The sequence below is a fragment of the Bombus vancouverensis genome, chromosome 2, assembly GCF_051014615.1.
Source record: "Bombus vancouverensis nearcticus chromosome 2, iyBomVanc1_principal, whole genome shotgun sequence".
Classification (NCBI taxonomy): domain Eukaryota; kingdom Metazoa; phylum Arthropoda; class Insecta; order Hymenoptera; family Apidae; genus Bombus; species Bombus vancouverensis.
Window position 1 is genome coordinate 7,751,519 of NC_134912.1, and position 13,987 is coordinate 7,765,505.

General features: G+C 32.0%; 2 protein-coding genes across 4 annotated transcripts in view; both read left to right on the forward strand.

Moving 5' to 3' along the window:
• The first annotated feature begins 2,364 nt into the window (after window positions 1-2,364).
• Window positions 2,365-7,350, forward strand: LOC117166229 (arrestin domain-containing protein 17). Of its 3 annotated transcripts, none has more exons than XM_033350018.2 (7): window positions 2,365-2,814; window positions 4,644-4,799; window positions 4,869-5,080; window positions 5,366-5,548; window positions 5,632-5,843; window positions 6,200-6,387; window positions 6,496-7,350. In XM_033350018.2, the coding sequence occupies exons 1-7, from the start codon at window positions 2,700-2,702 to the stop codon at window positions 6,627-6,629; spliced, it is 1,200 nt and encodes a 399-aa protein (XP_033205909.2). In that variant the 5' UTR covers window positions 2,365-2,699; the 3' UTR covers window positions 6,630-7,350. The 3 variants fall into 3 exon arrangements, with proteins under 3 accessions (XP_033205909.2, XP_033205910.2, XP_076483814.1); XM_033350019.2 differs by lacking the exon at window positions 2,365-2,814 and adding an exon at window positions 2,900-3,075; XM_076627699.1 differs by lacking the exon at window positions 2,365-2,814 and adding an exon at window positions 3,528-3,629.
• Window positions 7,351-12,630: 5,280 nt separating this feature from the next.
• Window positions 12,631-13,987, forward strand: part of KCNQ (KCNQ potassium channel) — a 146,258-nt gene continuing 144,901 nt past the window's right edge. The window contains exon 1 of the mRNA XM_076625225.1: window positions 12,631-13,091. The gene's annotated coding sequence lies outside the window, so the exon portion shown is untranslated. The remainder of the gene's footprint in view (window positions 13,092-13,987) is intronic.

Consider the following 13,987-nt stretch of genomic DNA (forward strand, 5'->3'; position numbering starts at 1 on the left):
CATGAAACTGACGTACTTACATATTTATAATTTAAATGTTTTGTTTTAACAATCTTCATTAATACGTTTTGAAATACCGATAAAAATATTGCGATATAGTAATACCGACGAAATTATTATATAAAGACTAATAATATAGAAATTTTGTATGTTCAGGAAGAATTATGCCGCGATATTTTTAATTATTTACTTCGGACGATATTATTATCATATTTATATTAGTTACGTTTATTAAAGTTAATTTATTTTCACCCCTTCGGTAAAATGGAGAAAGCATCAAAGTCGAAGGGAAAGGTGAGACTAAAAGTAAAACTGCAACTTTAATCCACTTCGCGCGAGTTCTGTTTTGAATTATCGATCTACATTACAGCTAACATACGGAAGATAAGTCTCTATGAGTCATCTATCGCCTCAAACCTTCTAATTAAGCGAATAAATTAACATTCGTATGATGGCACGAATCACGCATAAATTGCGAATTTTATGTTACTAATTAAATTAGAATGTCATATTTTTTACATTTATAATCTCAGAAATATATGTCAAATATACGTATACAATTTCTTTGTCTAAATTGAAGAAATTCGTTAAAACCGCCCAATATTTTAGAAATATATCTTGCCTTTTGTAATGTTAAATTTTTCTTCGTATCAAATTTGACGAAAATTTATTCATACAAATATCACTTGTACTGGATCGAAATGTCGATGAAGGCCGTGTTGCGCATACATACGAGTGTATTCGTAACTGTGAAATATTTTTGAGGATCGAATACTAACCTTCTCATTCACGTGGACAGGTTCGTATTTTCTGTGTCCGAAAACACAAGCGATGATATTCGACGTGAAAATAAATTTCCGTAAAATATCGTGTACGCAGAGCGCGACACGGCGCGTGCACATCTACTACATTTTTTAAACGAATTGGGATTACGTGAGTGACAGATAACTGGTCTCATTTTCAAGCTTTTATAGAAATTATTACTAAATCTTTAACGATCGCGTAAATCTTTTTTTTTTTAGAAAAGAATAGAATAGATTTTCAATCAAAATAAAGAAGTTCATTCGAATTTTATTAATAATTGGTTTTTATATATACTTTTTACGTAAATGCATTTCTTCAAGAACTTTATCTATAATAATTTTCTACTTTTCTACTTATAATTTTCATTTGTAATCATTATTTTATATCGATATTTATTTTTATTGTTTGACGTTTTAATTTTTACTTTTATCTTTAAATTACTCTTTTGGTATTGTTCCCATGATCTATAAAATATCATGGTATTAAAAATAAAACAGTTGTATTTGAAAGTAATTTCTAAAAATAGCTATTAATTTTAAATCATTGGTATTTTTAGCGACATATCATTGATAGGAAATTTAGGATCTCTTGAAATACAAGTTATATTAAGGACTATCGTATAAACGAACTTCGATCATTCCGTTAATTATAATTTAAGCAGATAACCGATAAAAACGATAACTCGTTTAATTATCTTAATAAATTGGAAGAGTCCGACCATTTGAGGATAAGTGTTAGCTTTATTATCAGCCGTCTTCGTCAATTACATCATCGCTATCTTATCTGTTATCCGCCTATGACGTCATTGGACTTGAATAAAAGCATGCGCGGTTCCATCACGAGGCTACAGCGCCATGATACGTGAAAACACTTTATCTGGGCGCATGTTTATCCACGCTTAACCAATGGGGCCAACGTAATGTTGTTACGTCATCGTTGATAGAACGCGTGTATATGGGAAACTTCAAAAGTGGCGAGCATAATTTTAAAAGTACTAATATTCAGGAGCTTCTAAATGGTCATATAAATATCGATAGTATGATATTCTTCCATAATCGTCGTATTTTCACGTTATCGTTGACGCAGTGTGAATATACAGGATGCTTAAAAACTGGAAAAAAATGTGTACCAAAATAATGAGAGAAATTATTTGAATTATTATCTCGTTTGTTTTGCTTCCTGCATTACATATCTTTTACGAAACTTCGTCATTTCAACTGCATTTATAGAAGCAGATAACACATATTCACGTTAACCACGGATCAGTTGTATCATCGATATAATAGCAAATACTATAATACGTAAAATAGTGATAAATTGAAAAGTGATATTAAGTTCATCGTTTACTATTATACTGCACCTTGATCTTCTTTTATCGCTTCTCAGTCTGATACCAATGATCGAAGTACAGTTGAATAGCACATAACGAATCTAACGTCACCTTACTTTTTATCACTGCTAGGCCTGATAGCTAAGATCAAAGTATAGCAAAACAGTAAATATTGAATTTAACGTAGCTTTTCTTTGAATCATAACCTCTCTTTTAGATTTTTCAGCGCGAGAGTTAACAAGCGCCGTTGTCAATAATCCGTTTGAAATGACCTGTAGCATCGTTCTACCAGCACTGCGTCAGTTGGTATGTGCGCAGAAGACAAATATCGAATGGTACGTAGTAACGTGGACTCGTAACTACGATCAGACCGGCTTTTACGAGCGGCTCGATATAGCCGCGCTGCGTGTGCTCAGTGTGTGGAACAAGAACGACGGATGAACGACCGTATGTTGGATGATCGCACATCTATCCCAGAACGTCACTGGAATAATTAATAAATAAAGAAACAAAACGAATTTATAAATCGAGTGACCGCGAAAGGTGTGACCGTGTCGCAACAGACATGGGACTAAAGGATTTCCGAATAATCTACGACAATCCTTGGGGGACTTATTATCCAGGACAGACCGTCAGTGGAAATATCATCGTGGTATTAAACAGTACGAAGAAGATTCGTGGTATGTTATGCATATTCGAAAGTATTGTCGAGTGACTCAGTCAGACGATGTTATTTCCGGATGAGTAATATGTGATAGTATATACTCGATTAGTAATATCTAGAGATCGACAGGTGTTTCTAAGTGTTCGAGATACGCGACATTCATATGGCTTTCTTATTGGAAATACGGCTATGTGTCGCCGGACAGATCATGATGTGTAGTGCATTTTACAGATTCGAGGATATATGCCGTATTAGAAAATCAGGAGAGGTAGTGGCAGTAAGTACGAAGAAGTAACGAGAATTATTTGTAGTATTCTTCGTTTAGTTAGATAATTTAAACGAAGAAAAATCTGTAATTTAAATGAAAAAAGTCTTTGAAGAATTAAAGAATGACTGTAAACATTTAAAAAACATTTTACATTTAGAAAAGTAAGTTTTGCTCAAATTTAAATAGCAAAGGAATAAGTGAAATTATTTAGTATTTTCTATTAAGGAGATATTGTTAAATTATTTCCCATCTGTAAGAACTCTAAAAAGTTAAAGCGAATGTGGAACAAAGAACTATTACTTGAGTGTGGGAGAAACTATGTATAATATTAGATGCATTCTCCGTATACTGCTTATGTAGGAGCATGTTCTATTCTAAGTTTCCTTCTAATTTCGAAATGATATTCGATGTATATTGTCGAGCTCCTGTCGCCGCATTCCTGTGGAGAATATTTTTTTCTTCTTTGTGGTAAGGTGTAGTTTAATTATAGCACGACTATACACACCCGCACAGTGGAAATGAACAGTGGCGATCGGCCGTGGAACACTTGTTTTCGTCACGCTGTATTGTATTACTATATTATATATAACAATATTCTTCTAATTACTTTACTATAGCTAATATCCTATTTTAGTATTGGTACTATTTATTTAATATTGGTATTTCTTTGCTGTAATATTATTTAATATCATTATTTGCTATTGTATTACAGTCTCTCATATGATAGAATATTGTTATTAATTTAATTTTTCTGGAATTTGTATATATTTTTATTGCTTATTTTTGCTAATTTTTTTTATGATTTTATGCCTTATCACCTTTTACTCTTGTAACATTTTTAACAGATCACGAACGTTTCTTCTATAAGCGATGCTATTTATATTTTAAATTTATGTCAGCCACATAGAAATATTCTATAGGATTCTCTCGTGGTACGATGTTCTTGACATTTATTTGACGTTGATGTAATGTTTTATTAGCATCAACTTGCGGTTGGCTCGCGGTTAATTTTACACTATTATCTCATTGTTAATGGTAATTTCAAAAATGTGTCACTTTTTGTTTAAACCGAGCAATGTGAAACGCCTTAAATAATTGAAAGTATGGAGCTCTGATAAGTTTACTATTCAGAGTTATCTGAAATCGAGTTAAACGTTAGAACCATACAAGGCAATGTATACTATCACATATTATATATACATTTATATCATACGCAATGAAATGGAGTAACAAAACTATTTAATTTCAGTATTAAATTACATCTATATTACCTAGAGCGAAGATGTGAAGAAAGTAATAATCAGTTTTCAATGTTCACAAAAACAATACCTCAATCTTACTCATATTGTATCGGAGTACAATTGTATTCAATTGTACTTAAATCAATATGTGATTTCAATTAGATAAATTTAAAAGCCATTACCGTATGCAGTATGAAATTAAGATTGATGAATTTGAACTATATGTAATTTCTCTTTATAGTATAGAATGTCATATGTATACGATATTCTATAATTTATGTAAGAGGAATATCAATTGATTAATAATAATATCTAACAATTTCATTATTTTTCCAGGCATATGTGTAAAAATAAAAGGTGTGGCGAATACATGTTGGACAACAGACAAACAGGATATGGATGAGAGAGGACAGTACAGAGATGGAACTCAGACGGTCACCGCACATGAAGAATACTTCGATACAAAGTATTATCTTGTTGGATCAGCTTCTGGTAAAATTTTACCTTAAATTATTTCATTGGTTAGAACTTTCATTGGAAAAAGTAATAAATTTTCTTTAGGAGGTGAAATCGAGATACAAGGCGGCGAGCATAAATTCCCGTTTCAATGTATTCTACCCATGAATTTACCCAGCAGTTTCGAATCCGATTTTGGCCACGTTCGGTATACAGTCAAAGCGACTCTGGATCGCCCTTGGAAATTCGATCAAGAAGTAAAGAGCCCCTTTACAGTAGTGTCGCCTTTTGACCTTAATCAAGAAGTAAGATCCTCGGTACGTATTCATCAGAAAATTCTCCATTCAGTGAAAATTTGGTGAACGTTTTACGATTGAAATTGAAGCTACAAATAGTTGACATTCGTTAAACAGTTATGGGAACACTCAGTTCCTTAAAATTTAGCATACATTTCGAAGTAGAAAATTAAATCGAGAGTGAAAATTTTCATATTTAAAATTTATAAAAATTATAGCAATATTATGTTTTATAGTTTAACTTTTGTACATACAGTTGATGTAGTAAAATTTTATTATGGTATAAAGAAACGCATACATTTTCAGGAAAAGGTGCAAGAAGAAATGAGTAAGACGTTTTGCTGCTTATGTTGCGGAACACCATCATTAACTGTTAACTATTCGTTACCAGTGAGGGGATACGTACCAGGTCAAACAATGCCAATAAAGGTGAACGTTGAAAATTTGTCAGGAATCACTGTGGAGACTATAAAACTCATTTTGTGTAAGGTATATACAGTTTGATGATGCTGATAAATATGCGATATCAGTGAAAATATTTCGAGATAATAATGGAATCACATGAAGTCTAGATCGTGACTTTTCGGGCTACCACACCGACCACTGATACTAAAACGGAGGAAATTGTGATAGCGGAAGTTGCCAAAGGACCCGTCGAAGGACACGGAACTGCAGATTATGAACAGAAGCTCGATATACCTCCACTTCCTCCATCGAACTTGAGGAATTGTGGAATTATTGATCTGGAATATAATCTTAAAGTCGTAGCTTGTGTCTCAGGATGGTTAGTATATGTTACCTTATGCAGAATATTTTATTTGCGAATTAATTAATTTTTATATACGCAAAAGTTAATTAATTAATTAATTAATTTGTATACTATTAATTTTACTATAAGAGAATTTTTTTAATGTTACATGTTTCAAGTGAAATTAAATACATGCGTTATTACATTTGTGAAGCATTATAAATAAATCAGTGCTATTCACTATTTGTATGATACGATGATACTATGACTCATCGAATGATCTGCAAAGAATGGCAATTGAACGACACAATGGAAAATTGGCTGTATAAAACCGATTCTAGTTGCTCGTAAAAATGTTTTTGAATGAGTTAGAGCGGTTGATTCTATGTTAGGTACCATCGAAATTTGACGCAGAACACCCTTATATTTGTGGGCACGGTACCATTAATAAATTATCAAACTCCAAGTGCTCCATCGGCCGAAGGATATCCACAACCCTCAGAAATTGGGTGGACGATGACAGGAATTCCAGTTTCAAGCGTTGACGGAAGTCCACCATCGAATTTGTACCCTAATCTGCGTAAGAATATTTTCATGTATTTCTTATAATTATATAGTTTTAATGAATTAAACTATTGTATTCTAAGAAAGGATATAGTTTAACAGTAATTAATGTATAAAATTATAGCTCCACCATCATACGAAGAATCAACCAATGGTGCTAGAAGTCTGTGGGAACGTGGTGAATCCGAGTATATTTTTGGTGTGTCGAATCGTTTCGCGCCAAAATATCCCGTGTTCAATTTTGCGGCGAATCAGTAAACAACGAAATAAAATAATTTGGTGCTTTGTTTTGGGAAAGAAAAGCGAAAGTCATACACGCGTTACATATTACAGTCTGTAAAACAGTTTCTAGGAGCTTTGATCAAAATTAGGAGCTCGTGATTGTGTATGTTGTTTAAGTTGATAGCCTGAATTAAGAGTTGTTGAAGCACGTCTTGTTTAACTTCCTTTTAAAACAGAAGAATGCGGGCAAAATAATTAACCAAAGCAAATCCCAAGAAAATAATTATTTAAAGCATAAGAATGACAGTATAATTTAATTTATGTAATTTCTCATTAGGGATATTACATTTTGATTGAGATGCGGGTTAGTCATATACCACTAATGGCAAAAATTGTAATTAGTTTTGAAGGTTGCATTTCTGCAACGAAGAAATCGTTCTGATTAATTAAGGCGCACAATTAGAAAATACTCGAAATGCAAAAAAATACTATGCATATTTTTCTATGATATTTTTCGTAGGAATGACTACAATCTAAAGCAATATTTAACATTTTTAAACTGCCGATACAAGAACATTTAGCTTTTATGATAATTTGTTCGAGTCACATTTTTATATGTATTTAATTATATGCTATCATTAGTTATATCATATTGTTATATTAGTTATATCATATATATTGTGTATAATGAAGATACAAATCCCTAAATTTGTATTTGTATCTATCTTGTTGTCAATAAAACGTTCTTTTTCATATATTTACGATATTTAATTATATACTGTTGAATTATAGTAACTGTCATTATGTATAAGTACAGGCTTGACTTTATATGCCAAATTGATTAAACGTTATAATGATACTGAACTATCGCAAAAAATTCTACATAAGTAAGTAAAACGCAATTAGGATACAATCGTTTACTGTGCAGACATTAGTTTCCATTCTAAGATAAATATCTTCATTAATTTGATATTTGTAAGTATACTACCACACTTGATTAAGTTTTATTTCATATTACCTTTTCACATAATAAAGTAATCAATTTTAGAGATAAATAAATATCTCCTATCTATAATTTTTGTCCTTCATGTGTTATTATTTTTTATTATTGTTATTCTATCAATGTATTTAGTAAAATGTACGAGTAAAACATTTCGAAAATGTTATATACTATCATCTATAATTCTTGTCCTTCGTGTGTTATTATTTTTTATTATTGTTATTCTATAAATATATTTAGTGAAATGTACGAGTAAAACATTTCGGAAATGTTATACACTATTGCATGCTCAATAGATTACAGTTACATTCATCTCATTTCTGACCTTACTTTTCAGTTTTGTACTTTAATAAAGTCCCAGTTACTCAACCTTGTTTGTGCAGGAATGTTCTTACCTACTGCAGTTACGGTAGACGCGTAAATGTCTGCCCGAGAATTAAACGAATAACTCTCTCCAATAAATTAAAATCAATTTCTTAAATTAAAAAAATTAAACAAATGAAATGAATTTCTTCAAATAATTGTAAATTAATCAAAATTTTTAACGAATTAAAATTTCCCGTTCTATCGACGCCTTTCATGCGATTATAATTACTTAAAATCTTAAGTTTCAGTATATGTAAACTATAATAGTATATAGCGATTTATCAATTAAATTCCATCGAAAAATGAATAATATAACTGTGTTAAAAATAAAAACGCTTTATATCTTATTCTCTGGTCACGACATGGGCGTTCAAGGTGTCTATTGATTTTATGTTAATCATGTTTTGCGGAAAGATCTCTATCGATAACTTCGTCATATCGAGGAATGATTCGTCACACACGGTATTTCTTATCTATTTGCTGCATCTAGACAATGCATGACTCGATATCGTGCTGCTACATTTTTATTGCGGAACGGATCCTATCAGTGGCACAACGTTAAATTCGATTCAGGGGTTGCCTTACTTTTTAAGTTTCAACTTTAAATCGATAGAACCGTTGTGTTTCCCCTTTGATTTTATAGCGGAATTGTGTATTATTTAAATCGAAATGAAACACCGCAGAGTTTGTAGAAAATAATTTTTGTCGTTAACAACACAATTATTATTTGCAATTACTCAGAAAGATTTTTTCGTATTCACAGTAATGAAATTGGCTCTTAATACTTGTTCTTAATGAATCTGTATAAATATTCTCAAGTTCTTTCGTCAACTGACCACTACTATCCCCTCCTCTCGGCTCACTAAGTCTTGATTTGCTAACTGGCTGCGAACTCTCAGAAGTATGATGCGCAGCTTTCAACTCATAATATAATATATAAAAATAAGGAAATATAAATGTTTCCTTATTTGAAACTAGTAACCAAACAAAATAATTTCATCCGCGTTTTTTCTTCGCATATCAATTATTTTTCGTTCATTATTTTTAGAAACAACTTTAATTATTTCATAACCGTGTATATATTAGGTATATACAAATTAGGTATATACAAATATTTTTGTAGAAATTCGTATAGTGCTGTCCATCAATGGACGGACCTTCGATTGGACCAGAGAAATTCGAACAGAAATGATATCGAGTACGGTTACACCTAACTTAAATTCCTTATTAACTCTTATATGCTAGTATAGCTAACATATACCTAGATCTTTTCTAGTTTTGTTCCTTCTAAATTAGAACGAAAAATATTTTGTCGTATAGCGCAAAAGAACTTTCTTTTATCTATAGCGCACTTGCATGGCGTGAAGATTTACGAAAGTCCTAATATAACAGAAATTATATCTTATATACAAAAGTTAGGAAAAATGAGACAGAATCAGAATTGCGCGTCTAGTTCGATGCACAATGGTGACAAAAAGTATTTGTGCATATCCTTATTTCCTAATGACACATTTTTTTTGTAGACACGTGAAAATACTATTGTACGAAATGACACGATATTTGATATGCTCGAACTTAACTAATTGCTATATAAATGTTATACTAAATACAATGGCGTAGAGATACTTTTCGTAGCCACTGTAGGAATACAAAGGGTTAAGTTAATGGAACTATATTCCTATTGTATGTGGATCGAACAGAAGCTCCGTTGATTCGAGTGTTAACGAGGTCTCCTGTGATATCGTGCAAGAGTCGAACATCGACGTATCGCGGTCACAGAGGTATCACGTTTCAATTCTACTCGTGTCTAATACATAACTACGTATTGCGATGTTCAATATACCGCATAAGTGTTAGCCGCTAGTTGGACAAATGAGGCGTTAAATTTTAACCAATTTTAGCGTACCGCTGAACCATAATCTATTGTTACGTAAGTTACACTCGAAACGTTGTCGCTAATTAAAGCATCGTGGTTTATAATTGAACGTGTCGGAACGGTGTCCAGCTCGACTCGTCGATGCTCTAATTTAGCCGGTTAAATTTCCATATTTGGAATTTATAGAGGCTCAGTGGAGTGACGTATTATCGCTATTCCACGTTCGATATCGTTGGACATGCAATAGCAAATTTCTAAGGCGTGGCAACGATTACTCTCGATCGAGGTAATTACATATTGCTGCACAAATATGCCCAGATGTTTTGATATTTTGTCGTGTTTACAAAACGTGTTTACGTTATGGTACCGCAGATTGCTAAGTAAGAAACCCGCATTTAAACGTGAATGAAGTATAGTATTTTAACTCCTTTCTGGCAACGACACTGATCATATGAAAATTTTAGATTATAAACTTTCACACGATCATTATTAAGATGACATATCTGCGGTTCGTTTACTAATTGAGAACAAATTTGTGTGAAGTTCGATTTTAAAACAAGTATGGAAAAATGTAAGCCTTGAAACATACCGGAAAATTAAGTGGTCGTCTAAGGCTGATCGATTACATGGAAGTATCACTGGGACGGTTTTGCGTCCTTGAGAGTAGCAAATGAAATATTCGTAGGCTATGGTCTAACTATTGTGCGGATGTTCAACTAGCAAGGATAGTATGGATTACGATAGAGGTAGGCTAATTTTCGTCCAGTTGTTTGAAAATTTTCATTATGAAGAACCATTGCGTGGGACACACGTGTCTTTAACCAACAGCCGTAAAAATACGACCATTCGAATGATAATTTAATTGCAATAGTAATTCTTTTATGTTTGAAAATAATATTTCAATTTGCATGATAATTCTTTTTACGATCGTGCAATCGAATATTGCAAGATTGAAGTTTAGAATTAACATATTAATATATGTATATGTATTTCTCTCCTTTTTAATATATATATATATATTATATATATTATGTATTAAATATTATACTATATAATATAATGTAATGCGTATAAAATAATATATTAATCGTGTTGAAATTCTTCATCAATTAATCATTCTGATGGTTTCATATTAATTTCCTTATTCGAAGTAATGAATAGATAATAAAATGCATCTTATTTGAATATATATCTAATCACTATCGTGTCATTTTGCAGTTATTTGTAATTCGTATGGAACGAAACAAGTGCAGGAGAAGACGAAACAAGTATAAAGTGGTAGATACGTAATGTGTAAAATTTCTATGAAATGGATACACAGCAATCAAAATTTAAAGTTTTTTGCGGTTATAATTATTGCATAGTACAGATTTAATCATTCTTATAAATTCAGAGAGTAATTTTTATCTGTTTCTACCAATTATGATATTTAAAACTAAAAAAAATTTATTAAATGTAAAAAAATTGTAAAAAGGAAGATGTAAAAAATTATTAATAAAATTAATTGAAAATAATAAAATTTTGTCACTGTATGTTAAAAAATGCTACTATGCTTATATAAGAAAAACTACAATATTTTAAAGATTTCAACACTACAAATTATCCTTACTGATATTAAATTTAGTAGCTTGAAAGCTTTAACATACAAAATTAGTCCATTAAAAAGTCATTATCACCTGGAGTATGTCATGTTTCTTTCATCCCTTCATCGTTTCACTTTCCTACATTGTACAGGAACTTGATCCTCTAATTTATTTTGAATGGTGTATTTCCCCTTCTCTACCGTGTTATTTGACATAAAATGAACGGATAGTCTAGCTTATTCGTAATTAGCCATCTGACCAGCCATACATGTTTGCATAAAATACAGTTCCCTTTCTAAATTCTTCTAAGTTAATTATATATTTTCTTTGTTTTGTTGTGTTTTATATTTAGCTATAATATATTTCAATTTATTGAATTTTATAAACAAAATAGTAAATAGTAAACTAGTACATATTGTCATTGTTTGGCTTTTTTAGATAACGAAAGATCTTAAGAATGGTCGATCTAGAGTTTGTCTATAATAACGTAAATAGATATAGAATATTTTATCTATTACATTCAATTACATGTTGACCGAATAATTGATCACTTCGACTACTCTAATAAAAATTATTACAAAATACACGACTATTACATTATGTATATATATTTTTTTATAGTAACAGTTACATTACACCCCATTGTAAAAAAATATTAAATTATAAAAAGTTTCGATTTTAGACATATTGTTTGACCTTTACCAAATATGGGAGCGCATACAAGTCAGATGCTAGGCTATTTTTAGCTTCTACAAAACGGATCGAGATAAAATATATCCTATTTTCTCTCCTAAAAATTAAGCTCTACACCAGAGAAAACCCCATCAAAATCCGTTCAAAGTAGTTCCTACTTTTAGTAGTTTTAACAAGCAGTGATACGAGTGCAAAGGAACAGACAAAAATTGCAAAGATTAGCTTTTTGGACTCCATAACTTATGACTGTTCCTGAATGACTGATGTTTTATGTTGTTTATTCAATGTATAAACACAACCCTTCTACTGTTTTATTACGTGTGTAGATTGTATAGATTAATTTTGAAGTTCAAAGTCACAGAATAAGCCAGCTTTTGTTTACGATAGCCTGGTAAGATTCCAAGCGTTACAGTTGGCGCGCCTGCTTAATGAGCCGAGGGCACGATGCGCGTGAACGTATGCGCGATGGATGGAGGCGCGCGTGTACGCCTCCTGTCAGAGCTGTCCGTCCGTAACGCCGCAGGACGAGTTGTCTCCGTAGAAAAGCCGCCTATGGTGGTAGTGGTAGCTCGCGAGTCTCTCGAGGGACCATTTTTTTTCTACATTGCCCTACAGCTTTTCGCGCATAATCGATAGTCAAAGCGTGTGTGTCTCACGCGCCACGGCGTATACACGTGTACGCGAATGGATCGCTGGTACACGTGCCTATTATCGTAGACAGGTGCAGATCCACGGTGGTTTCCTCTCCATTCTCGGTTTGCTGTCATAATTTTGTGCAAGCAAGTGAACAATGAACAATTCTTGGTTAGCAAGCGCAGGAATTGATGCCACCAGGACGTCTCGAGGAATCCTCGTCCACATATCTTCGAATGCATTGGTGATCTGGTGATTGGTAATATGTGATTTGGATAACAGTTTGTTTCTCCGTATTATCTCTCTCTTGGTACACGTCTCGTTCTTCTGGGCTGTTGTCATAACAGGTAAGCATTTATTTTTGTATTGTTAGGCGTGTGATCGTTGACTTGTTTTTGTTTTGGATTCCTCTTTGATAGTAAATTCGACATACGATGTAAAGTTATGTTACATTTTCTTGTTAGGAAATTTTAATGAGCTCACTAGTTGAGAAGCAACACAACCTAAAAACGAGGGATATTTATACATGATAATGATGTTAAACAGTTGTTATACAGATGTTAAGAAGATTCTTTGTATTGATTGCTACATGGTAAAGTGAATAAATAATTCGAATAACTGGAAATTTATAAATTCTCGCATTTTGGTGATGCAATTGAGAAACAATATTGGAAACGATACGACGTTAAAAACAATTTCACTGAACTATGTCAGCTAATTAATCAAATGTTAAGAAAGAAAAAGAAGTGTAGCTGATGTTTTTTTACGATGACTCTTTTATCGAATACCTTGAACATTTTTACGATATTGGATACTTGAGCGACCGATAAAATTACTCGAGTACGTGATCTTTTAATTATTTTTTTCATCTTCGCTGAAAATATCGTATGTTTATTATAAAACGATGAAATTGTGTTCGTTACAAAGCTTACCACATATAGGTAAAATAGTATGCTAAAAATATTGAAGTGCATGATTTGAATTTTCTGCCCAATCATCTATGACAATTAATTGAAAAATACAAATTATTATGTTGATCATAAAACAGAGATTAGTTCACATCATTAAGTTGCTAGAATATAAAAGTTATTGATAAAACTATATATACTCTGTAATATTTATCTCATTGTCGTAACAATTTATTAATGCTCTAAAGTATGTCACGAATTCTTAATTTCCCCGTCGAGTGAAATCCATGTCTGGCTTGCGTTTGATCCTGATCACTTGTACTTACTTAATTACC

Coding starts and splice junctions, on each gene's coding strand:
- LOC117166229 (XM_033350018.2), top strand. CDS start 2,700: ATGGGACTAAAGGATTTCCGAATAATCTACGACAATCCTTGGGGGACT. Junction 4,800..4,868: donor TCTTGTTGGATCAGCTTCTG/GTAAAATTTTAC, acceptor AATTTTCTTTAG/GAGGTGAAATCGAGATACAA. Junction 5,549..5,631: donor TAAAACTCATTTTGTGTAAG/GTATATACAGTT, acceptor CATGAAGTCTAG/ATCGTGACTTTTCGGGCTAC.